Source organism: Podarcis liolepis (assembly GCF_965112155.1).
Source record: "Podarcis liolepis genome assembly, chromosome: 10".
Taxonomy (NCBI): Eukaryota; Metazoa; Chordata; class Lepidosauria; order Squamata; family Lacertidae; genus Podarcis; species Podarcis liolepis.
In genome coordinates, this window is record NC_139562.1 from 52,623,001 (window position 1) to 52,650,011 (window position 27,011).

A 27,011-nucleotide genomic window follows, 5' to 3' on the forward strand; every position below is an offset into this window, starting at 1 on the left:
AATGAAAACACAAATGCAATTTTTTTGTGCTACACATTCTTCCTTGCGTTGACCTGGATTCCTTTATTATTGTTAACCCTAAAACTCCCCAGATTTACACAGCTTTCTCTGTGAATCTTTCTAGTGAGATTCCAGTAACAAGTCCATTTAAAATAAAATGTGCCTGCAAATATTACTTGGGGGTGGTTAATTGCTCCAAAAGATTTGTTCACATTAGGGCAATTGGGAAAATAATAAAGTGATTCCTCTACTGAAGGATCCACAACACATTCACCAAGCCATCAGACAATACTGGCCAACTTCTACCATTAAAAGTTTTAAACCATTTCACTTACATACATCATGACTTGAATTTCAGGATCTGAATGAATGAGAAAACATTAACATGCACTATATAACAGAAATGCACCTATGCTTAGGAAGTCCTAGGGACCTTCTGCTAATATTAAACTGCACAACTTGCACATCTGAGAAGTATATATTTGGAATGAGAGAAAAGGTAGCACCAGCATGGCAGCTTTACCTACTCCCAACACACACCAAAAACACCCTAGGAAGCTTTTAAATAAATGAAAAGGAACATTTAGCATTAGATGTAGGAAACCTCTACCTGCCTATGCAGCAACTGTTCTTGGTTCAATGGATAATCAAACTAACTGGGGCATGTTGCTTCTGAGTGCCAACTGCCACTCTACAAGATAGCAGTTATGACAAGCAGGATGACAGGCAATCACCCTGTTGTCACAGATGCAGCCCATCCATACCCTACTTTTGCCTGTGGGATTAAGTGATGGCCGGCCAAATCTGGGCCTGAGGCTGTGCCACAAAGCCTTCAGAGGGATCACAATGCCCTTTTCAGAAGGTATCAGGTTTTCTTTTAAACATAAATTCCCTATGGTTACTTGCAGTCAAATCTGAACATTCATAGGTTGTTTTTTTTAAATTTTACATGCAAGAGGTAAAAAAAGCAAAAACATGTTTACAAAGCAACACCACGCTGTATGAAAGTTGTGTATAAAAACTACATAACAGTATGCAAAAAGCAAGTCGAGATGTCAGTTTTGTGAAACATTAGTGTGACATTTTGGTGGGAGTGTAAAACTTGTACACATTTTTAAACACACAGAAATCCCTTTCAAGCTGTGTAGTGGCACTCCTAAAATGGCAGCTGATTGCTTAACACCAGGCCAACATTTATTAAAACTGCCATTTTATTTATTTTTAAATATATTTTATTGATTTTTGTTTTATGAAACTACAAAAACTACTGGGTCTTTTGGCTGTTGGTTTATATATTTCAACTTGTATCAGCTTGAACCCACATTCGGACATGTGAATACAAATGCCTTTAATCTGATATGGAAGCTAGATATAGGAGTCCAAAAATTCTGGTGCAGTTTAAAAAATGTTGGTGCAGTTAATAAAACAGATTTTGTTTAAAAGGAAACAGTTCCACCCAGGATTAGATTTGTGAAAACAAGTTATACTTCATTTTTCTATCTGACACCAAAGAAACCAGTTTCTTAGCTTGTGAACTTCAGAATTTTTAAAAAAGATTTATTATGCAGATTAGTTATCCAGCCCTCCAAAACACTAGAGTGCCTTTATTTGTTTTCATTCATAGCTGTGGGAAAAAACTTACAAATTACATTAATAAAAATATGTAGGATTATAATGAGGCTCAATTCAATACTTTGCTGATTTCATGCATCAGAGACTTCTGGAAGGGACTGTTATGCAGCTTTGTACTCAACTACTTCAATGCAAAATACTTTGTAACACAAAATACAAAGAAAAACTGTAGTGTGGGCAATGATGTTAGTGTAATTAAAAAATGGCAAGGATATTGTACCTTGGAAGTTAACAAAAAAAAACAAAAAACAATAATCCCATATTTTTAATCTACCATTATATATGTGTGTGTTATATATCATTCCAACAGCATCAGGGGCAAGAGAATCTAATCTCTTGCTGAAATGTTCTAATTGCAGTATTAAAGACAAGTAAAACCAATCTGCAGAGATTTTCATTTTACCCTATCAAGATTGACTCAACCCAAACTTTGTTCTAGGTCCATTTTTTGTTCAAGTCAAACACTAACAGTGCATACTATAAACGTTCTGCGCCAAACCTCTTAAGAAATGCTAGCATGAACCTCAAAAATCCTATCTTGAGATTTAAAAATATCACACCAAGAAACATTAGCATATTTGCAAAATCACAGTTCACAGCACTGGAGGGCGGAGGGGAAATTGTACCTTTCCGGAGTATTTTACCGATACAAATATTAAAGTAAACCCTGTTTATGCTATGGACATGAGCCATTCTGCATAAAACATGCACTTCAACTTTTCAATACAAGAATAAATTTTAAAATTCGTAAGTAGAAAAAAGTGATGGCTCCCAAAAACCTTTCGAATTTCCTTTTTGTAAATGCTTTCATGTGCAGAGCAGATGTCTGTATAGCAAAATTAGTTTTACAGTAAAGGGAGTTTGAACTTCATCGCATACTTTAATTGTTACATTAACTTAGAAGCAATATAGGATCTTCTAGCTCATAAAAAGGAATAGAGCTGGTCTGGCTTTCCCCAGAGTCAGAGTCATAAGGAGCATCTGGAAGCTCCATGAAGCTGTATGCCAGTTGTTCATCTTCTGCATCAGATCGGATGTAGCAGGAGTTATTAGAAAATTCCTCTTCTTCTATACTATTGAAATCCTGGGGGATGTATAACATCCCTGGGTAGTTCCTACTCACCAAGTCACTTGTTGTTTTAAGTGAGATCTTCCTAAATGCCATCAGGTGCATATGAGAAAATTTTGAGTACTTGAAACGTTTAAAGCCCAAGGATTCTATAGCAATTTTCCAGCTTTTCATCATCATAGCATGGCGATTCTGATGGGAAGAGTCAGGAGTGATAATAAGCAGCAATCCGTTCAATACAAGAAGTTCGTGGGCCTTTTTGCAACATATCCATCGTTGATAAGGGGAAGGGAAGTAAGATAGAAGGAGGGAGAAGACCACAATGTGGAACAATTCTCCAGGCAGGGAATCAATAGGATTTTTTAGCTGTTTCAAAAAAGCATCTATGGCATCTTGTGCAAGCTGAAGAGGTTGCTGAATCTGAAGGTTCAAGAAGTCACATTTATAGACGCTCTGCGGAAAGAAACACAGATGCAGCAATATACTTGGATGGTGCAAACCAGGTACATTAAAACTATGCATTTGAAGCATGGCTACACCATGAACAGATAAATCTTTTGAGCTTCAGTATTTTAATCTAAATACTGCACAGCATTTTCCATCAAGAAAAAGAATTGCAAAGCATTTTCCAAAACAAAAACAGAATGTAAGAAATTGAAATAGATATAATAAACAATTCCGTAGCAGCCAAACATCACAAAGCCCACTGAGTTGGATGGCATATATATATATATATATATATATATATATATATATATATATATAAAACAATCCCGCAGATCACAGCAGTTAGCCACCTCCACCATCATCTTGGGTGAATAAAAAGGTATTGTAGCTGGTGATGAAGTTTCAAAGGTGTAACTGTCTGCCCTACTAGAGAAAGATAGTTTTATCATTACCAAGAAGGCTCTATCTCACATACCCCACAGTTAAGCAACATTCCCCAGAGGGGAGACACAACAAGCAGAACTTCCTCCACTGATATCAAGGCAGAGGTAGGTTGGTATCAACAGAAGTGTTCTCTCAAATACCTAGCTACCAAGTTGTTCATGGCTTTCTATGTCAACAAGAGCACCTTAAATTGGGCCCAGGAACATATAGGCAGCCACTGCCCATCCTCCAAGACAGAAGTCTCATGAGACCACATGCCAAAAGTGATAGCACTCTAGCAGTAGTATTCTGCCCTAATCACAATTTCTGTATTGTGCAAGGGCAACCCCCTGCATAGGGCGTTACAGAAGTCAATTAACTGATAAATTAAATAGGTATATGTGTAAAGCATTTTTTAAAAAAAGCAAACAGCATAGTTTGTTCTTAGATAATGTACTTGTTCCATAGAGGGTATCATTTTATAAGAGACATTCCCTTCTATGGAAGAGAGAAAGTGGAAATGACATAAGACGGTGCTTGCCATCTGCTGTTTTTCTAGGCATTTGCACCAATACTAAATATTACTAATTATTTTTAACAAGAAATCTGTTGGATGATCGTAGGCGCTCTCCCCCCCCCCCCCAAATTAAGTAGTCTAACCACTACAGTCCTGATTCTGAAGCACAAAGGAATTGAATTATACTTCTGATGTAACACTGAACTATGGAATTTAAGGGAATATTGCAAAATTCATAGTGATTATTCAATGCATGAATAAATACACATAAAAATAAAGAACACCCTGGCAGCTGTCTTTCATACAAAACATTGGTTTTAAAACAATTCAGGAAGTAAAATATGTTTTGACATTTCCCCCACTGATTTTTACCTGAATTTTACAGCATGTAATCAAGGGGTTCAGCAGTGCTCAACTTTGGATAGATCATGTTCTTAGTGAAAAATCCAACGACCATTGCACTTGCTCCATTAAAAGTTTTACTTTTTATGACACATTGATTTGTGCATAGAATGCTTAAACAAACCCAAACATATATGACTGTATCTGACGAAAGTCATGATTAGAGCCACTGAAATCAATGGACTTTAGTCAATGGGTCTGCTTTGAGTGTGGCTTAGCTGGATACAAGCCAAGTGCATGCTGCTAGTATCCAACTGAATAATTTTTTGCATGTTAAGGATTTAATAATCTTCTCTTGATTATCTGTACTGACAAATGTTTCATACCTCAACAGCTGGGACAATGTCAATGCCAACCGTCAAAAATTCTTCAAACTTCAAAAATGGATTAAAACAGCTGCCAACATCAAGTAATCTGATCTTTCCTGAAGGATGTAGCAATCTAAATAGAAGGGGATTCAAATTGTGAAATAACCTTTAAAGAAATAAAATCCGAATCTTTTAGAAATTGCATTGCAATCTTTTAGAACAGGAAACATACAGCTGCAGTTATATAACTGGCGAATGGTGACATGTCCTGGTCATACTTGGTTGGAAATAAGCCAAGGCATTTCCCAAGAAACCTTGTCTGTCTCCATACGCCCACAACTCCCCACATATGCAATTCCTAACACTCTTCCTAATCCCCTCCAAACTGTACTTCAATGTACTTCAGCTACTGAGAGAGGAAAGGAGGTCCTTGTTCTGAACCCATTTCTGAAGGGTTTTTTTTCTTTTGGAGAGAGGGAAGGAGACTTCATATGGGTCCAAAAAGCAACATAATAATAAATTTATTTAGTGAAAGATAAATGGGCCCTGTTGTCTCTTGGGGAAATAGAGGTTTCCTGCTTCTGCTGAACTTTGCTTATAACACACAATAAGTTTAGTAATTGCACATCTCTTACAGTTTTTTTGGTAAAGAAATTAAGTTTCTATTGTTTAGACAATACACTTCAGGGTTCCTCTGGTGTTCTTCGGCAATACAGTTCTTGTTTGGCATGATTAGGCCAAATATAAGCTTCTGTTAAGTCCCACTGATCTTAACAGAAGCATTAGATCACATACATAACCCCCTTCAGTAAAATAAATAGGACTCTAAAATGCCTACTTAGTCTAGCATGCTAAATTCACAAAACACACACAAATGAACTTCCACCACCACCACATCTGCCCTCTGATAACACTTACTCATCCATTATACTGTGATTTGAATTTTCAGAAGAATCCTCTATTTTGGAAGCTGGGTTAATACTCATGGTTTGAATACTTTGAGTAGCAAGAACTGCTCTTTTCTCATCTTTTTCCAGTGCTTTTCGTTTTCCACCATTTTGAAAATATTCCCGTGACACACTTGGGGAGAAAGAAAAGAGGGGGAAAGGCAATTCAAAATAGTTTTCACTATCATTTTCTAAAGGCACTTTCTTATCTATATAGTTCAAAGAACAGAATATAATTATTCCTTATCTAGGTAGAATGATTTGAAGTGATTGTACACATAAAATTAAACAAATGGGTTTGCACCAAATGTTAATTAAAGTAATGTGATATAGTATCCCAAACTATCTGTTCAAGACCATGCAGTTTATTCAGGATCACAAGCAATTAAAGTTTCTTTCCTTCTTTCTTCTTCTGAATCTTTTGTCTTATTAGAAGTGTTTTCCACACCAAGCTGGTGTTTATATATCTACAGGGCTTCCCTTCAGCTGTATCCCACACCCCATTTCAACCAGAACAAGCAACTAAAACTGTTAATCTGAAAACTAAGTGCTTTCATTTGACTACATGGGTAGAGTCCAAGGAACTGCCATTTCTACACTACAGGTGGGTCTTCACATTCCAGTAGTACTGGGTAAATCTATTCTAGAAACTGGAACGAACAACTAAAATCCCTTTTAATCTCCACCTGTCTAGTTATGCAGTCTTAATCTATCAATTTAGTACTAGGCATGTGGTTTGAAAACAAAGCTTGGCAGAAGAAAACATCATGAAACATTGGGTTTGGGAAAGAAGGTCTCCATTTGTATACATTTGATAGAAAGACGTTTTCCATTCATTATTTGTTAAATACAAAGACTGCTACAAATATAGAGAAAACAAAAACAGAACCCTGAAAGCAATTATATACAGAAACATATATTCTGTGGAAATGTATTTTTGCAATCTGTTCTCCTGTAGAAATCCTGCAAGCTTATGACCAAAAACAACTTTCTCAATAGTTTGCATTAGACCACTTACCTGCAACACCATTCAATGCGGCCCTCTCCTTCACAGGTTTTAGTCCAATGGTTATCTGCCAGATTTTTCATTGCCTCAGCGTATTCACAGAGTGTTTCTTCATCTTCACAATGTTCACGCCAGATTTTATCAAAGTCCCCCACTAAAAACACACCAAAAAAAGAGACCGGTGAGAATAATGGACGAGTGTTCATCAAACCCAGAGTCCGGCTTATTGTGGAAACATTGCAATGAGGGGAAGAGATAAACCTAATTGTGCAAACTTAATAAACAGAAATAGCAGAAACCAACTAGCAACTTCGTTTTCTGTTTGGGTATAAAAATACAGTTTGGCTCTTCAGTCATATAGGAAAAAAAAGTATGAAATATTTCCCTCAAACCCATTTGAGGATTGCATCAAGTTTGTTGAATTGGAAAGGAAACAGCCGTATGGAGCAAAAGAGATATTCTATTGCCCCATCTCCCAACTACCCACAGAAAGGATTACTCATTATTCAGAACAGAAAATTGGATTACAATTACCACGCCAATGCAAAAGATATTTTCAAAAGTAGCTCAAGAGCCTTGCCTACAATGTTTTTGAAGCTGTTTTGTTGAAAATATATACCTGGCATATTTAGTTTGACTTCGTTAAGGAAGTTACTCATACGACTAGATTACAACACTTCAGGTTTTCTCCCTTGTTTACTCTGCACAGTAACCTATCCTTTGCTATCCTACTTCCCTTTCAAGCTCATATTGGAGAAGCCACACAAACATTGATTGTGCTGCAGCGAAGAGATCTAGGGAGAAAAGTCATTCCTCCTTTCCCTCCCCTCTCTTCCAGGTCCCATGAAGGGCCTTCACTACCCTAATGGAAAATTTTGCTTGTTTTTCTGGCTCAGCAGACAAACTACAATATCAGATTACTAATAAGACAAACTGTTTACCATCCAAGATTGAATTTACTCTAACCACCATTTCCTGAACCTTCTAAACTATGCTGATGTAACCGACACTGGAAAGCTGTATAATCTCTTCTAAATAACTGACTGATGTTCTCTGTTCAGTTCACAACTAGTAACCAATTCAGTGTTGCACCAAATGGAAAGCTACCACTCTGTAGTATATTGGCAGGGAAAGCCTATTTTTATGTTACAAAGAGACATTAGATTCTAGGAGACTTTCAGCTTGTATTCAAGTCACCATTTTAAATATATTCCCAACTCTCAGCTATTGCCCAATGTTTTTTTGCTTGTACTCCCTTAACCTGTTCATCACAGTAGGTACAGCATCATTTTGTTCACCCTTCAGGGACACCAGGATAGGTTACTTGAAAAGTTGACCCAGACAATGCCAAAATACAGTGGTACCTCAAGTTACATACGCTTCAGGTTAGAGACTCCGCTAACCCAGAAATAGTACCTCGGGTTAAGAACTTTGCTTCAGGATGAGAATAGAAATCGTGCTCTGGCAGCACGGCGGCAGCGGGAGGCCCCATTAGCTAAAGTGGTGCTTCAGGTTAAGAACAGTTTCAGGTTAAGAACAGACCTCCAGAACGAACTAATTTCTTAACCCAAGGTATCACTGTACTCAAGTAAAATGTTATCCTCTGTAAGCCAAGTGGTCAAAAGGTAATTAGACTGAATGCTCAAAAAGCTACTATCAGGTGGTGGTTGTTGTTAGAACTTGGAATGAAAGGCATTGACATGCTTGATTCTTGCACTTCCTTGTACACACCCAAAAAGCTCGTTTGTAGATAACTGAAAATTAGCAGCATGCCATAAATCAAAATAAAATGGGTGCTAATAGATTTTACCCTCTCGCTCACTATGCTCTTTCAAAAGCAAAATTTGAATTCCAAAATATTTTACGAAACACTTAAGAAAAGACTAGGAAGCAACATTGCATACAACTTCCTAATAATTATTTTAAACAGCTGTTATTCACCACTTGGATGCTTCAAATTATACCTTCCTTCATGTAAACAACCTGGGATTGGCATGCAGCTGCAATCTCATCATGGTATTACTGTGAACCGGGGTGGGTTGGCTATTGGTTTGTTTTTGTTCTTGTTTTTATTATGTATTTTGTGTCTATTTATCTCATATTTTTATGTTGTGGATCACCCTAAGATCTATGGATGAAGGGGTGCTATACAAATTTAGTAAATAATAGAAATAAATAATACACATGTATCTAGTTATACACAAATGCCTCAGTAGCTGTAACCAACTGCAAGGCCACACCATCACCTCTGTGATGTAAGATTAAATCTCTCATAATCTGTGCAGCGATTCATGCTTTATATCTGTGCCCCCACCTTAATATAGTTAATAAATCATGTACTGTACACATACTGGGTATCAGGATGACATAATGGTTAAAGGAGAGCTGAGCTGACAGGTAGCTTAGATTGCTTTGAATTGAATTATAAAGTTATTCATATTTTCATAAGTATAATGAATATGTCAGGAAAAAGCTTCAACATAATGAAAGGATGCAAAGGGTCAAAGACTTCTGTGCATGCAGACACCCTTGAGTGTTGGGGTATTCTGTGGAGAGGAATCTGATACTGTGTGAATAAGTGAAAGATTGTCCAATCAAGTCCTGTCCCCCACCACCACAGGAAAGCCTCATAGCAAGCCTAGGGACCAGGTTAGGCTCAGATCTGGTGTCCCAAACATGTGTTCAATGGGTATCAGGCAAATACATTAGTTAGCTTGGAACCATATTCATGTATTTCTGTTTATTGGAATATGTATAGATTGCACTTCATAAAAATACAGCAAGGTGTTCTCTACCAATATACAGATGTATATTACTTGAATCACATTTGTATATTGGTAGAGAACAGTGGCACAGTTCAAAAGCAGTGACTGGACATTCATACTCCTTTCCCTCCCCCCACCTGCATACAGTACATTCATTTCCCCCCCTTACAATATAAATAACTTAAGGAACCATACGTCATTGAATTGTCACATGTAAAGATACATAAAAGATTCCAACTAGAAAGCTTTGCATCTCACATTCCAATTAAACTGTGCACCTTATTACATATTTAACCTCCAAAACAAATATTTCAGTTCAACTAATTTTATTTTATTTTATTTAAAAAAGATGTTTATTGCTATTTTAAACAATAAAAGAAACCTTCACACACAAAATAAAACAGAAAAATACATTAAAATACATTAAAAAGGAAAAAAAGAAAAAACCCAGAAAATATAAGAAAAAAAAGAAAAAAGAAAAAGATAAGAAAAAAGACATAAAAATCCAATTTTTACTTGTTATTTTCATAACCCTTCTTCCTGACTTCCTCACATCTCCCTTTTTTGTGTTCCTTTTTACACAACCATATTCAGCAAGTATCTTACCCTCTTTCGAATCTTAATCTATATTATAATTTTCAACCCAATGTGTCTCCAATTATTCCTTTTATATCTTTTCATTTATATCCTTTAGTTTACATTTGACCTCCAAAACAAATATTTCAGTTCAACTAATTTTGACTACTAGAAAAACTGTTCAACTATTTTTACTTCAATATTTGCTTGAGTATGTTTTAGGTGTGGGTCACATATTAACAGTCCATAACAACCTTACTACACAACTGAAGCACATCCAATTCAATGTAGATGTGAACTGATAAAATAAGACAAAACTATGGAGAAAGACTTGTGCAGAACTCAGCTTTGTTAAGTGTTGAACTTGTAACTTGCATTTTAAGTAAGTTGTCAACCTAAAAGGTCCATAAAGCCAATCATTAGGAGTGACTACAAAGGGCAACCACCCCCTCGTCTAGTAATCACATCTCCCCTTACAAGTTAATACTGAGATCCTAGTTCCCTAAATTCTGATGCAGAAATATTGGGAGGAGCCCTTCACCTCTCAACGTTTGGAGAAAGGACAAAGCTGTGAGAATATTTATAAGTTCCAATGGCTAAACTAAGATACAAAGATCCTTCTCACCCCCTAAGTCCTCATAACAGAGCACTTGGGGAGGAATAGTGCTGGCATGGCAAGTGAAACTAGTTGGTGACGAAATCATGCTAAAATGTGCATACCCCAGCACAACTATATTGGCTCTCATTCGTGCCTGTGTTTGAAAACTATATCTTATCCACAAATCAGGGCTACAAGCACTGCACATTTCAAGAAAAGAAAGTCTTCTACAAGAATCAAAGTTTGTTCATTCAAGATTCAACAGTGGTAATGCTTTTATGAGGGTGGGAGGAACTTTCCAACAGTATGCCTGGAAAATACCACAACATGTAACACTGCCACAACACTAACGTAATTGCGATAATTCCAGAAAGTATGCCACATATACTAAGGATTAGGGTTCAAAGTTGGATCACCAACATTTCCTTTCACTACCGTCTTTCAAAGTGACAGAAGGAGCACATCCATTAAAATGGCTTCTTCACAGTACATTCTTTGGAAAACCTACATCAGCTTATTAACTTCAAGACACAGCTGACACGATGGAAAATTGAAACTTAAGCCTCTGTGAAAACTATATACTCATCCCATTTAACAAATGGGAGACAACTGATGGGTTTTATGTGTATATAAAGTGCTTGTTTTCTTCTGATGCGTGCATTTTTACTCCAAGGAGGTAACAGTAAATGTACTTTGTCTATTGCTTTTTTGCACCTATTACGCAAACAAGTAAATTAAAGGCAGATCTGTAGTTTTACTCCTTAAATCTTTCCATTACAAGAAGGTCCTACCTTCAGCAACTATGGGCTGAAAATTTCCATTTTTTGGTTCTGCCTCAGGCTAGCAGAGTCGAGCCCGGTCAGCATATGCAACCATGGAATCTCTTAGATATAGGTTCTCCCACCAGTTTTCTATGATGAAGCATATGGGAGACCATTAGCAACTGCTGATCCTGGAGCTCTAAAGAAGAGTGGATATACTTAAGAGATATACTAGCAGCGATGGACTGATTTCAAGTACTTGCTTTCTTTGATCTTCTGCAAGAAAACCCTGAAATACCACAAGATTGCATTTATTTCATTCAAAATAGGTGAAATGGTTTAACTGGAAATGCTACCGTACACCCACTTTGCTCCTTGTGTGCCAAGATTTCAGCTAGAAGAGGTCATAGACAATCTAGAAGCAAGGATGACAGGAACATGCCACAACATATGTAGAAACTACCATATCAGGAATGGCATTTCCTTCATCCACAGCAGTTATTAAGGTAATCAAGCCAAGTCCACAGGATAATCTTGCAACCTCTGGGAGGAAGTAATTGCCATTAAGGAAATGGCTCATACCTTATTTAAATAGCTGATGATAATATACAAGTAAAATTATTGTTGTGTAGCATCAATATACATGGTACCATCGTGTTATACACGGCAATTGAGATAGGTCCCTGCCTAAATTTTTAGATGGGCAGTAGGAAGATACAACCCAGAGGGGCAAGGGTCACAGTGCATGGTTACAAGAAAGTGCAGTTACACGTACATTTGCTTCCTTCAGTTGTAAATGAGGAGACACAAAAAGCTTAATTACCAGAGTTGTTCTGCATCACAGAAAATGGTTATGAACATTTTAGTCAAACTAGCTACTCAGTATGAAATTTACATTTCCACCTCTTTGACATGCAAAGAGGACTTGGGATATCTGTACCACATTCAAACAATACTTTTATTTAAGGGTCAGCAGTAAAATTCCAGGACTAAATCTACCAAAGAGGCAACAAAATGCACCAGGATGCCATTTCATTATTATATTAGATCCCATACACAATGGGATCTTGTGAACCCATCCAAAATCTTTTGATGAAGGGTGGTATATAAATCTAAACAAACAACAAACAAACAATGATACTAGCGGAGTGGTTAAGGCCATTTCAAGACCAAGGCTGCCTTATAATCCTTTTTCTATCAGCAGGGTTTCTCATAGTACAAATACATGTCTTTTCTACAGATGTGGTACAGATACATCTTACTAAAACGTGTCTTACTAGGATAAGAAAACCTATGCTATAAATATAGCTATAGTACAAAGCATATAACAGTTGCATGAATTTTGGCTGACAAGTTAGGTTGCACTTGTGCTTAAGACATATTAATCATACTAAATATATTAAGGGCTCCTGTTTACTTACAGCAGGGGGCCAGTCCACTGTCCCTCAGACCTTGTGGGGGGGGGGAGACTATATTTTTTTTGGGGGGGGGAACAAATTCCTATGCCCCACAAATAAAAGGACACATTCTATTCATGTAAAAACACGCTGATTCCCAGACTGTCTGCGGGCCGGATTTAAAAGGCGATTGGGCGGGATCTGGACCCCAGGTCTTAGTTTGCCTACCCATGGCTTACAGATTATGTTACAGATTCCACCAAAATGCAAACAAAACAAAAAAAACACCCCCACACATATTATCCCTAGTCACCCAAAACATGCCAGACAAATTAGAATACAAGACAATGAAAGAAGATAACTCAAGGTATGCTAGAAACAACAAAGGTTTGAGTTGCAAAGACTTTCAAAGGGCAGCTGAATAAATCTCATCAAGAGGATGAGCTAAAACAATCCTGCATGTTATCCAATATCCTTATCAGACAGCTTGTTTTGCAAGTTTGTTAAACCTATTCGATAACATGCAAGATTGTTTTAGCTGACCCCTTGATGAGATTTATTCAGTTGCCCTTGGATAAGAGCCCCAAGACCAGGGGTTGGCAACATGTGGCCCATGGGCTGGATGCGGCCTACGAAGACAATTTTACTGGCCCATGAGCCACCCCTGAACCAAGCTGCCCACTCGGTGAGTCCCCCGCCGCGCTGTGCTAAACCAGTGCATCGACTCGCCGAGCGGCGCCAGAAATCATGTCTGCGCATGCGCAGATACCGCAAATCGCATCTGCGCATGACCAGACGCCCAAAATTGTTTCTGCTCAGGCACGATTTCCGACGTCTAGGCATGCGCAGAAGCGATTTCCAGCACCGTGGACATGCACAGATGCGATTTCCAGCATCGTGCTGCGCCAGTCCGGCCCACGGACAATCTCTGTGGGAGTGATCTGGCCCATGGCCAGTAAACCTTGCCAACCCCTGCCCAAGACCTTAAGTATCTAGGGCCTGAGTATGTCACTTCTACTGCACTCTGTGCACTTCAGCAAACAGCTTACACTAGGCCTCAATTCTCTCTCAGTAAACTCATATATTAGATATTGGATATGTGACATGCAAAGTGATGACAAGAGCTGGAAGGAGAGGTCTGAATTTGTTTCTTGCCTGGAATTTTCATATTGCCAAGAAGAGTGGTGGGGGACTGGTTACTAGGATTAATTACTCCATTGACATGATTTCATGCAAGTCCACAAAAAGTTAAACTAGCTGTTGCCATATTTGCCAATCTCAACATACATTCCAAACTGAATGTCTTTCTAAAGGATGCAATGTATCAACAGGATGAAGGCTGGAGATAGAGAAGCCTTGCAAGGTGAGATGCCTAAGAAATACAGACGTATGCAAGAGTCCGTTTAACAAGCGGAATACCGAAATGGATAGCTTCAAAATTCCCAGTAGTCAAGATTCCAAATTCGTCCCTCTCCAATTGCAGCCAAGTAACTTCATACCTCATAGGCCTTAAAATATGGGTTTGTACACCTGTTTTTAAGCAACAGAAATGTGGAAAACAGCCCTGAGAGTCCAGGAAAGGCCCACATCCTTTTCACTGCCCACAAAGCCAGGAAAGGAATATGGTAGCATTTCCCCCATCTGCCTTTCGCAACTCTTTCACATCATTCCTGGACTTGCCAGGCGAAATCAGGAAAATAATCTGGAGCAGCAAGGCTGGAACACCCCCAAGTAAAAGCAACACCCATTATGCTGTACAGCTTCATAACATTCTGGAACAAAATGGCAGCATTCAAAACAGGGGCTGTGGAAACACTGCGAAGCACTGGGACCATGATCACAGCAGAACACATCGCTTCGTGGCCTCCCAACCAATCTCTGCCACGGTGCTTCCCAGCAAGTAGCTGAAATAAAGAGGATTGAAACTCTGGATTCATGGCCAATAATATTCTGAATTATAAAGGATATTGTGTTTTGGGGGTTTATGTCACGCCCTCTTAAACCTTTGCGAGCCACCGCTTCACATCGTTCCTGTGGCCACTTTTCTGGCTCTTGATATTTTGGGGGGGCGTGGGGGGTAAGAGAAAGAGAGAGAAGAAAGAAAGAAAGAAAGAAAGAAAGAAAGAAAGAAGCCATCGGATCCCATTTTGGCACAACGATGAAGATGGAACAACAACCGTTTCTTGAATGAAAGGAAGCCCCAAGGCGGCCGCCCTCTCCCCTCAGAGGCCCGAGACCCCAGTCCCCCACAGCCGCCCTCCTGCCTTGCTCCTCGCTCGGCGGGTCCAGAGGCCTACAGGGCAGGCGGGGAAAGGGGGTGGGGCCCAGGCTCAGCTTCCCTGCCAGGCCTCGGGCCAAGGCCTCGCTTCCCCCGGGCGACAGAGGGACCCCCGTGCGGGTGGGACCCCCCGCTTCCTCCGCCCGGTCCCTTGGCTCCGCGGGAAGAGGGGCAGAGGCGCGGCGGGGCTTCTCCCGCCTTACCTTCGCGGTACTTCTTGCGCAGCCGCCGGTGGACGCTCTTCACTACCCCGGAGAGCTTCTCCTGCTGCAGCTTCCGCTCTTGCTCCCGGGGCGGCGGCGGCGGCGGGGGGAACGGGAAGGAGGCGGAGGCGCCCGAGGGGGGCCCCAGCTCCGGCTCCATAGCTGTGGTAGCGGCAGCAGGGCGCCTGCGCTCCGCCTCGCTCCCTCCGCGGAAAGGGGGCGGCGGCCGTCGCCAGACTCTTCTGCGCCTCACGGCAAGCCAGGCAGGCAGAATTAAAAGTCTGGCGAAGGTCACGTGGCCCGGCTCGTCTCCCGTGGCTTGCTGGGTAGTGTAGTCTCGCGCTTTTCTTTCCTCTCAGGCGCAGCCGCCGGAAGCGCTGCCCGTTTCCGGATGCTTCGTTGTTGTTTTTCCCACCACCACCCCGCTCCCCGTGGCTTGATGGGAAATGTAGTCCTTAGGCCTTTGGAATGTTGCTAGCGCTTCTGCTGCCAGGGGCAGCTCTAGGAAGCAAGCATATGCACCAGCGGCGATGCCTAAGCGTAAAGGGGAGGCAGGTTCTCAGAACTGTGGATTATAAACCACCTAATGCGGTCCAAGTGACATGAAGATCCACCTCCTGCTCGTAACATGATGCAAGGAAGACAAATTATCCAGTTTTTACATCCCCCACTCATAGGAGCCAACTCCTAGGGGCCACGGGGGCTTTGCCTAACAACAACAACAATTTATTCTTTATACCCCGCCCACTCATAAAATATTTGAGGGGACCACACAAACCCCAAGTTGATGGGCATTGTCATTCAAATGCTGTCTCTGCATTGCATCATGTGATCAATTATGCAAAGCTGGGCTTACTTGCCCTCCCACCCAATATTTTATTCACGTTGCCCCCCCCTGCCCTCCCTTCTTTGTAATAAGAGATGCTTGTAGGGCTTGGTTTGGTCAGCACTAGTAATGTAATACATTTGTTTAAAAATACATTAAAAACAAACTTGTAAAAAAAACCTAACAAAACCACTCAATCCAGGGACAAGGGAGATTGGCAAGGTTTGGGATTATCCTGCTGTGTCCCCCAGTTCACCTCAAGGGCAAATCCATTGGCTTCGTTTTTATCCTTTCTGCTTTCTCTCTTGCTAGTCATTCGTTTGCTCTTGATTTTGTACAGATTAGTCAATTTTTTTAATCATTTGAAGGAGCCTGAACTTTTCCGCACTTGTTTATAGTGTTATTCAACCTGTCCACATTTCCTAAATGCCAATTTCAACCCCTGCCAACCTCTGAATTTGGGCATTCGTCTAGAGCATGGGTAGGCAAACTAAGGCCCAGGGGCCGGATCCGGCCCAATCACCTTCTCAATCCGGCCCGAGGACGGTCCAGGAATCAGCGTGTTTTTACATGAGTAGAATGTGCGCTTTTATTTAAAATGCATCTCTGGATTTTTGGGGGGCCTGCCTGGTGTTTTTACATGAGTAGAATGTGTGCTTTTATTTAAAATGCATCTCGGTTATTTGTTGGGCATAGGAATTTGTTCATTTTCCCCCTTCAAAATATAGTCCGGCTCCCCACAAGGTCTGAGGGACAGTGGACCGGCCCCCTTCAGAAAAAGTTTGCTGAGCCCTGCGTTACTAAGTGTTCAACTCCTATTCATATCTTGCAGTGCATGCATCAAATCAACCTCTTGTGCCAAATTCCTTCTACCTGTCTATCTTTAACCGGTACCATACTATTTCATATTTAACTTCAAGCATGTAGCTTTTTTTAATGAGAGAAACTACATAGATATATTTTTTGAAAAGTTGCAAAACAAAGGCCATGTTGTTCATAGGATGGGAAACCAATACTAAAATGTCATAAACAGAATTGTGATATAGGGTCACAGTGAAAAATTGAAACTACAGTTCAAATATAAAAGAAGTCTCATATTTTATTCTGAACTTGAAGAGTTGCTAGATAATCAGAAAGATAACCGGGCTGGCCTGCTCCTATGACTTTAAGAGCAGCTTGATGTACAGACATCAGCAGATGAAGCCAGGCCACTTTGATAAACATTATAGCCTGCTAATGTCTGCACATCAGGGTATTCTTAAAGGAGTGGTTATTTGAAAATTACTTAACCCTAGGTGCCAACCACCCCAACCTACTTATCTAGGGTTATTATCCCTTTTCTGTCAAGAGAGCTGACAAAAGTTAAAAAGGTCATTATTTCTTGGTGGTAGTTTTGGTTAACATAAGCAATATACAGAAGCAGACACACATACACACACACACACACACACACACACACACACGTACAGTATGTGTATATGTACATATATAAGGATCTGCATTCAGAGCCACTTTCAATTGCATATTTTGAAGTTATCAAAGGTAACTTCTTGTTTTTATTCCTTATTCCAAGGGGGTTGGACTAGATGAGGTGCCTTCCAACTGCACAGTTCTATGATTTCACCTATGTTCTTTTGGCATGTCTAACGCAACACGAGCATTATTAATTTTAAGCAAACAGGTGGGAGCCAGACTAAGTCTGCCATCCTAGGTATGCTTACGAGGAAGTAATTTTGATTAAACCCAACAAGTTACTCCTGAACAGACAAAGAATTGCACTGTAAGTTGCATTTAGTTCCCAGTGAAATAAATGAGACCCAAGTCATCACTAACTTTTTCAAGTTTTTTAAAAATGGGCCCCGTGTAACAGTGCAATCCTCTGCACATTTACTCGGAGACAAATCCCACTCAGTTAAATGGAGCTACTTACAGGTGAACATGCCTAGGATTGCAGCCTTTGTCTTGATTCAATCCAAAGGCTGGGTGCACCACAGAAATTATGTTTCAAACATCTGTTCTTAAAGCTGTAGGGAGCTGTAAGTACTTCTTAATATTCTCCATCATGCTAAAATGATATACTAAGCACAACAGGAACATGGGGACATGTTAAAATATAATATACAAGACGCTTGGATGATTTCTAGGAGACAAACTTCAGGTTACTCTTTCAAAACCAGGCCTATCTTGAGGGTATATTGTACTGGATAAGGAAGGACACTAACAAAATCACATCTAGGCACTTGCACACCTAGATAGATGCCCGTTCAGGATTATCAACAACTCTGTGCTATCAAGAACAATAAGCGACCTTTCCACACAATGGTGCCAAAGCAGCTAACAACAAACAAGATAAAAGGCAAGAGAAACAGTCCTGAGAAACACAATGCATAGAATAAGAAGGTAAGAATCCCCAGCCAGGTGAGTAGGACCCTGGTAGAGACACATGCCTAACTGGAATGTTCTCTCCCTCCTGGTCGTTCCTTCGGGAGCTTCAAAAGCTTTCTTCAGCCTGAATATCACATTGAACGATGCCAACAGACACAGGCACACTTAGGGATCCACAGAGTCTTCGCAGCTTGCATAACAGACCTCAGCAACTCAGCATTTTGGCTAATCTACTTTATTTACATATAAGCACACACGGAACACTGCAAGATGGCTCCCTCTCTCTCTAGCATCAGACAGCAAAGAGAAAGAACAAAGGACAATAGTCCCACTTCACGGAACACAGTAACACAAATATCCTGTCTCCATCACTTCCCACTCGGTGGAGTCAAAACATACACCATCATGTGATAGACAACAATCCCATGACTGCAATCACAGAGCAGGAATTCTAACAGAGAAGACACGCACAGTAAGTGAGCTTTTTCCTTACTACTGTGTTCAGCACTAAGGAAGCGAATATAAGGCCTATGTGTTTTGGTTCTCATCCTTTCCTCTTATTTAAAGCACCCCTACCCATATAAACCTCCCTAAACAATGAGGTACATCCTCTTCAGAGGCCCTTTGTGACTCACCTACTAACAGGCAAGTGGACAAGGACTAGGGTTCCCCCCCCCCAGGCCACACACCCACAACCTGTTCTGCTTTTTCAGCATGGGGCAAAACCCATTTTATGCACCCAGGTTTTTAAGTACAATTTTCATTTGTGATTCAGGTTCCACATTTTAATCCTGATTTCTGTCAATTTGTGTGACTGATTACTGTAAGCCACACAGGAAAACTCAAAGCAGGCCCAAAAGTGAGTAAAAAGAAAATGCATTCATACTTACTCCTGCTGCTCTCGCCTGATGCATTGCTTCCCCTTATCATTATGTTAAACAAGGTAAGGCTAGAAGGGCATGAAGTGTGCTTTCTTGATGTGTGTAGCACAGCCGCTGTGCTCAAGCCCCTAGGTACCCTATACACTTACAGCAATCCTCTCAAACATGACACCTGTGCCAAATAATCCCTTTACCCAATTGGTGGGCTGGCCAGATATCTGATAGCCAGATAATTAGATGGTGGGGTGGACCTGAAAATGATCTGCTAAGAATACTGCAGAATCTAAATGTGCACTTTTCTTTTTTTTTACCTTAATCTTTGTTATATTCATTCATATATGACATAAGTTGGTAGAATAGGTGGCTCAAGGAAAGAATAACGCCATTACTATTAGATTATCCCCCATCCATCCCATGGTCTCTGCACCTTGTCTCTATTCTGTTCCTTCCACAGCATTCTGCTGTACAGAAATGTGGGGCCTTTTCTGGTATGCTGATCATTAAATAATGCTAAAAGCTTCCCATATTGCTAGATAGTTAAGTCACACCCTCTCTCCTCCAGAGAGGAAGTGAAGTTTCTTTCCTCTTCCTTCCTCTCTCTCCCTCTCTGCATTATGTAGCCAACAAAGACGGATGTGTATAAGCTAGTTCAGAACTTAGAGCACATGTCTGAAGCTATCTTGCTGTATTTTCTACTGAAGAGCATTTTGATTGTTTTATCCTTGCTGTTGCATGGAACAATGCATGACGGAGTCCTTGAATCTGTAAGTATAGCATTTTAAACTTACTTAACAGTGTGTGGTCTGCTCGTTGCAAGAGAGGGTAGAAAGAGGTTAGCTGCTGTGTGTAGCTGAAGCTGGATAAAAAGGTTTAACAGCCTATATTCATGATGATTCACTGTGCTGTTTATTTTGTGAATTTAATACCCTGCAGCTGGAGATCTCTGTGTGCTAGCCCCATGTTTTGAATTCAGGCACCCAGCCATTTCTTTTTGTTGTTTACCCACACATGGATTCATATATTTAATTCCCCACACTTCATGCTCACAAATGGATCTGAAGGATTTTATATACAGTGTCCCTGCTCATATCTTCATATCTTCATTTATTTTAGCAAGCCTCCCTGTTGAAATCTTTTGCTGAGTCATTCACAGCAATAGCTAGATTCTATGAGTGTATATGTTTACACCCCCTATTGCAGTCAGTATGAATACACCAGTGTAGTAGGCTTCTGAATTTCCTCCATGGGATAATAATCTAAGCATTTGCTACGTGTTTAGCAGGACTTATCCAGCCCTCAGCAATGACCCCTGTGTCCTGTTGACTATTTCCCCCCTTCCCTTTCTTCTTACAGTTCCTGTCTGCCATGAGCTATTACTGATTTTCAAGCTGCTTCTTTTGTGTCAACCTTTTTGTTGGCACACAAGTTTCTTTCTTTCTTTTCTTCTTTAGCAAATGTTGTCAAAACAGTCAGCCAGTCCAACAGGCTCTCCTGTCTTGATGTCACTCAGAATGGCCTGTGTCTTTTGCATGGATTCATGATTTTGTCAGCACTTGCTATGTATAATCTTGCTTACTAGTCAGTTCATGTGCAGTGTGCTGAGGACAGTACACTGATGTCAGGAAATGACAGGACAGAGGAGGAGATGTTAGTTGGGCTAATCTAAAGAGGCTGGCGATATCATAAATATTTAAAAACTGGAATATTTGTGTCTACTGAAGCCAGGGCAAGACTCAAGAAAACAGAGACTACCGAAACAGCATCCAAAGAACTCGTGTAATACTAATTAGTACTAAATTAAGCTTGTATATATATTTTTCCCAACTGTGTACCTTTAAGACATTCTTTTCAGCACAACCCTAACCCTATCTACTCAGAATTAAGTCCCATTATATTTTGTGGGTCTTACTCCCAGGTAAGTATGATTAGGACTGCAGTCTTAGTATGAAGTAGCAGATGTTAAGAGAATATATAAAAAAATGTTAGGGTGGAGTAGGAGACAGACAGAGAGAGAAATTTAGTAATGTAACATAACACTTAGGTATTGTTCTGACCATTGGACTGTTTGTCTCTTTTGTTAAGCAGGTTGCTAGCCAATGGCCCAGAATAGCTAGTAGGTATTTTTTTAATGGGAGCTAATGGCAACCTAGCAGTTCGAAAGCACATCAAAGTGCAAGTAGATAAATAGGTACCGCTCCAGCGGGAAGGTAAATGGCGCTTCCGTGCGCTGCTCTGGTTCACCAGAAGCAGCTTAGTCATGCTGGCCACATGACCCAGAAGCTGTCTGCCAGCTCCCTCGGCCAATAAAGCAAGATGAGTGCCGCAACCCCAGAGTCGGTCACGACTGGACCTAATGGTCAGAGGTCCCTTTACCTTTACCTTTACTGGCTGGCAAATGTACAGAGATCATATCTGGAATCCTTGGGATGTAAGCAGAGGCTACGGCAGGACCCCCAACATTTTTGGACCCCAGGGGGGCACTATTGGTAACTCTAAAAAACTGTTGTGGACATCACAAAATACCCACTTTAAAGAAGGAAAAACTGGTGTTACTCAGAACCAACAGGGAAGGGCAGGGGCTTTGTGGGGCACCAAGGGGCAGGTATCAAAGCACCTACAAGTGCCATTTTGGGGATGCCATGTGATACGAAAGAATTCATTTTCTCCTCCACAGGCCATCCCAGTGAAAGGGAAGAGGTTACGATAGGTATGTGTAGAGAAACCTGCGGTTTGGAAAAGCAAGGCACAGTGAAACACATGGAGATTGCTGAGAGCTATCTGTCAGCTCTGAAGATGCATTGAGGTGTAGAATTGAGGGCCGATTCAGCACTTGACTTGCTGGAATGTCGATCTGTAATGCAAGGCAAAAGCAAGTTAATGCTATGGGTGAAGAACCTCATGACTGCTCTTAAAAATATTGTGCCTTCTTTAACCTACCGGATAATGATGGTGTTGATAATGATTATAGTCATTACAATCATTCTGCCATTATATTTTTAATGTGTTTTTTCCCAAAGGGCTTGCACTTTTCTCCCTGTAGCACTAGTGAACACAGCTACTGTCTTTTTAAAAAAGCGAGCAGCTTTCCACTTGGTTTGCAAGACTACTTTCATTGCAGAAGGATCCATTCTTTATGCTAAGCTGAAAGAGTGGTCACGCTATCGTCAGAGTTGAACTAGCATCACGGTTTCTCGGCTGCTGAGCTGAAGGTGCTCCCTTTGTTGTCTGTGCAATTCTTTATTCTGTTGTCCCTTCACTGGTTCAAACTGTGTACAGTGGTACCTCAGGTTAAGTACTTAATTCATTCTGGAGGTCCGTTCTTAACCTGAAACTGTTCTTAACCTGAAGCACCACTTTAGCTAATGGGGCCTCCCGCTGCACAATTTCTGTTCTCATCCTGAAGCAAAGTTCTTAACCCGAGGTACTATTTCTGGGTTAGCGGAGTCTGTAACCTCTGCACTCTATACTCACTCCAGTGATGTCACTGGAACTGTCTGGAGGAAGCAGTCTTGTATTATTGATTCATTCATTGAACTACTCTATTCATTTCAGTTTGGTGCCTAGAAATCTGTAGTAATCTTGCATTCTGTTCTGAAATCCTTGCAAGTTACCTTATCGGCCATTTATGTACTTGTGTGGTTCTAGGATTGCTCAGGGCTCTAGCTCTTCTGGTGAGTCAAGCCAACAGGCCATTTGCAGATGTTTTAAGATGTATGTAATCTTGGCTCTTAAGATGCTTGCTGTTGCTGAATCCACATACATGTACTAGGTCCCAGAGATGAGTGTCCACAAGTGTCCACAATCTATGACAGTGACTGCTGATCCATGCTAAATATGAGCAGTTTTCACAGCTCAACGGTTTAAGGTCTATTACAAAGTTAATTGCGGTGCTATTGCTATATGCACACAACTTTTGACTTAATTCTGGTACAGTTCCGAAACCAAAAATACAATCAATATAAGGAATATTTTGGGCAGGGAAGGCTATTTGCAAATGTTCTTCCAGTTTATAGATTCAAATGTCATGCTCCATTTCACGTGGCTGTGCTGAAAATAAGGCTAGTTCAGCTCTTTGTGCCATAAGGACCTAATTGTAATTCAGCGAGGAGAACAGGGGTCTCCTAAGAACTATCAACACATTTAACAAGCTTCCATTCCCAGGGTTCTTTGGGGGAAGCCACAAGTCTTAAGGTAGTATAGGCGCTGTAAATATATGGTGTGGGTCTGGGTATTATCTACCCTTTCCACAAACAAATCAGAGTGAATGCTCCTTAAATAGCCCATGCCATCTGATCTTCCTACAAACAAATCAGGATGAATGCTCAGTAAACAGGTCTTCTGGAACCATACCGAGAGGGCAAAACAGAAGTTCAGGACCTGGACAGCTCCAAATCACACTGGGACAGAATTTAATGGCTCCAGGATTCCAAGAGCTAGCGTGTTGCTCCAGTAAAGTCTGGAGCTAATTGAAGATTTAAATTGTCTGCAGATAAATCAGAGAAGAAAGGCTCTGGAGATAAATCCTGTCTTTTAAAATCTGGCAAGATTTACCTTGGAAATGGTCTCCGACCATTGTTTTCTTGCAGAGGAGCTATTTTACCTCTGTTCCTTTAAAATGACTTAAAAACACATTTTCTATCTCACCTATTAAAGTAATCAAGGTGGCTAACAGCAAAAAACAGTCCACAATTCAACAAAAATATAAAAATGATAGTCACAATGTAAAAGCATGGCAACAGGTAAAACCAGATGGTTATTTCTTAAGCAGCGAAACTGGTATAAAATGATATATATCTGTAGTACAGATAGGACTTCCATTCCGTCACCCTTGATGAAACTGATTCCTTCTGTGGTTTTGGATGATATAGATCCTGGGGCCAAAATAGTCATAAAGTCCTGCCATTCCTGTGTACAGACAGCACCCAATAGTTGTGTTATTTGCATTGTATCAAGAGAAAGAAATTACAACATCACAGTGTAAGACTCCTAAAATTGGAAGGGACTAAAAGGCTCTTGTTGTGAGGCATTGCCATTTGCAAGCCATACTTTTAGCAATGCATTTTGCATTTTGCTTTGTTAGAAATAAAAGCAATTTTCAGAGTAAGTGCTTTTGCAAATGCAAGCTGCATATGCCTATAAGGAAATAAAAATATATCTTTAGAGCTAAGCCTAGCTATTTTGTCGCAATACTTACCCTGGGGAAGGAAATCCAGTTGGTCTCGCAGCTGGTTTTGTAGCTGATGTCATTTTTTGATACTCATTCCCTTCAGGTATAAGAGCATTTGAAAAGAAAGGAGTCATTTAAGTGAGGAAGCGGGAGTACCAAATTATGTTACTTGAACCATTCCTGTGCTTTTTATCCATGCCTGCAGGTCGTGTTAATTGTCGTTCTTACTTTTTTTTTAATATTCCAAATTATCCTTTATAAGCAAAATGCAATATAGCAAGTATGCACCATCTGCAGCGCTCAAATGAAACTTTCAGGGAGCAGTTTCTCTTGCAAGCCTGACTTTCCCAATTGAAAGTGTATGATTACAATTCCTGCTTGTATATATAATAGAAAAATGGATAGACGGAGAAGGTGTAAAGGTGCTCAGCCCAAATTAGTGCAGGTGATCTCTATTGTGTAAACTGGTCTTCTGCATCTGTATCACGTATTGGTTTAGGAACTGTGGGGTGTAAATTAGATGCACATCTCAATGTACACATGAAGGAGCACCTTCATATACACCCTCTGGGCTAGCCAGTTGCCCTCAGGTATGGTGGAGGATGCCCTGTCATCAGTACTGAGGTAGGATTCAATTCTCAGTCCAGTTGGCCACTTTACCTGGCATTGGGTGAGGGACACCATCTTGTCCTTTGCCTCAGGCAGCAAAATGTCTTGAGGTGGCTCTGTGCTACACACCCCTAGCCACAGAAAAATGTTTTTATGCATTATTGTAGATGGACTTGAGCAGCTTAACTTCTCCCTCAAAAAGTAAACACCACCGTAGCTGGTCTACATTTTGTGATAGGTGCAAATATGTTCTTAAGATGCTTGTCCGTTTAGTATTTAGGTGTGCAATGCTGCATTCTGGAGGAGGTTATGTGATACAGGAAAGCAGAGTAAGTGAAGCAGTAGAACCTGGGAAAGTAAGATGGGAGAAAGGATGGGTTTTGTTCTCCCCGCCACACTCTGTTTAGTTATAAAATTAAACCCACCCTCAGTTTTATCTGTAATAGAAAGTCCGCACTGTGGATCATGATACAGTTTGAAGTAGAAACTTCTCTTTCATGACTGAAGAGACTGAATGGATGAAATTATAGTATGTGCTTGGGAGGGAGCCTGTCTACTGACTCTCCCCAGAAAATTATAGGGGCCTGCATGAGTAGAATGTGTGCTTTTATTTAAAATGCATCTCTGGGTTATTTGTGGGGAATAGGAATTCATTCATTTCCACCCCAATATAGTCCGGCCCCCCACAAGGTCTGAGAGACAGTGGACCAGCCCCCTGCTGAAAAAGTTTGCTGATCCCTGATCTATACATTTTTATTGAACTTGTGCCCATTACTGTATAGATCTTTAATTCCAGTCAGTTCTGTCTGCAAGGGCAGTTCTTTATTCTGGTTGTAGTTTATACATAACTGATTCTGGTACCTGTTCCCAACTTGTTAACTTTTATGAAGATTACCCGCTCTGAGACCCCACAGCTAATTCTCCCCTGGTCTCCTCGCTGGCCCAAGTAGGACTAATTCAGCCAGCTAGCCCTGGTGATTATCTAATGCTTATTAGATGGATTTCCCCTAAATTGATTTCTGAACTTTGAATTTTATTGTTATTCATGTTTTTATACTGTATTTTATGCTGCTTTTACAATTAAGTGTTTTAGATTTGTTGTTAGCCGCCCTGAGCCTGGTTTTTGAACCAGGAAGGGCGGTGTATAAATAAAAATTTATTATTATTTATTATTATTGTGGGCCTCTACGTGGAGGCTCTTTTAAATTGCTCTGTGTAACAGGTGGTGTCGCTTTGTAAATAGTGTGGGTGAGTCTGTGTTTATTGTGTGAGTTGCGTGCTTTTTAGTACACCGCTGCAAACATCGTAAAACAAAAGTTCCAGTAGCAGGGTCAAAGGTAACCCATTCCATGTGATAAGGAGTTTATTGTGGGGTGACAGATGCTTTGTGGCAAAGTTTATTTTAGAGCAGCTTCTACACGGAAAGAGCTGCCTGAATTTGGTTCTGTTGTCTGCTGCAGAACAGCTCTGGAATCATTAGTTGAAGATGGTGGTCAAACATATGGTGGCCTCATCACCTATAGGAACTTGTGGAGCTGCCGACAAGCTTATCATTTCTTTGAAGAGCTCCCATTTGTTCAATGGAAAAATATGCCATTGGATTATATTCTCATTGAAATAATATACACATGGTTGACTAAAATAGGAAGACTAGGGCAGTCAACACCAGTTCAGAATCTGTGGGTCTCAGTAAATATTCCCTCAAAAGTATTCCCTCAGAAATACTCCCTCAAAAATAAAGCACAAGAAATTACTCTCTGGTTCATGCTCAGTTCCTGTTTGCACTGGCTTGGCTTCTCCTACATTGAACGTAT

At 40.4% G+C, this 27,011-nt stretch overlaps 1 protein-coding gene and 2 long non-coding RNA genes across 3 annotated transcripts; 1 reads left to right on the forward strand and 2 right to left on the reverse strand.

The window, feature by feature from the left end:
• The first annotated feature begins 735 nt into the window (after positions 1–735).
• LOC310687952 lies at positions 736–4,997 on the forward strand. The gene is made up of 2 exons (XR_014516673.1): positions 736–862; positions 4,825–4,997. It is a non-coding gene; the product is annotated as an uncharacterized lncRNA (long non-coding RNA).
• Positions 916–15,712, reverse strand: SAMTOR (S-adenosylmethionine sensor upstream of mTORC1). The gene is made up of 5 exons (XM_083463726.1): positions 15,330–15,712; positions 6,764–6,905; positions 5,717–5,878; positions 4,817–4,931; positions 916–3,154 (listed from the first exon to the last, which is right to left on the reverse strand). Exons 1-5 carry the CDS (start codon positions 15,487–15,489, stop codon positions 2,525–2,527), a joined length of 1,209 nt encoding a protein of 402 aa, XP_083319852.1. The 5' UTR covers positions 15,490–15,712; the 3' UTR covers positions 916–2,524.
• Positions 9,509–15,110, reverse strand: LOC310687969. Its single transcript, XR_014516694.1, has 2 exons — positions 10,223–15,110; positions 9,509–9,811 (listed from the first exon to the last, which is right to left on the reverse strand). It is a non-coding gene; the product is annotated as an uncharacterized lncRNA (long non-coding RNA).
• Positions 15,713–27,011: the final 11,299 nt, after the last annotated feature.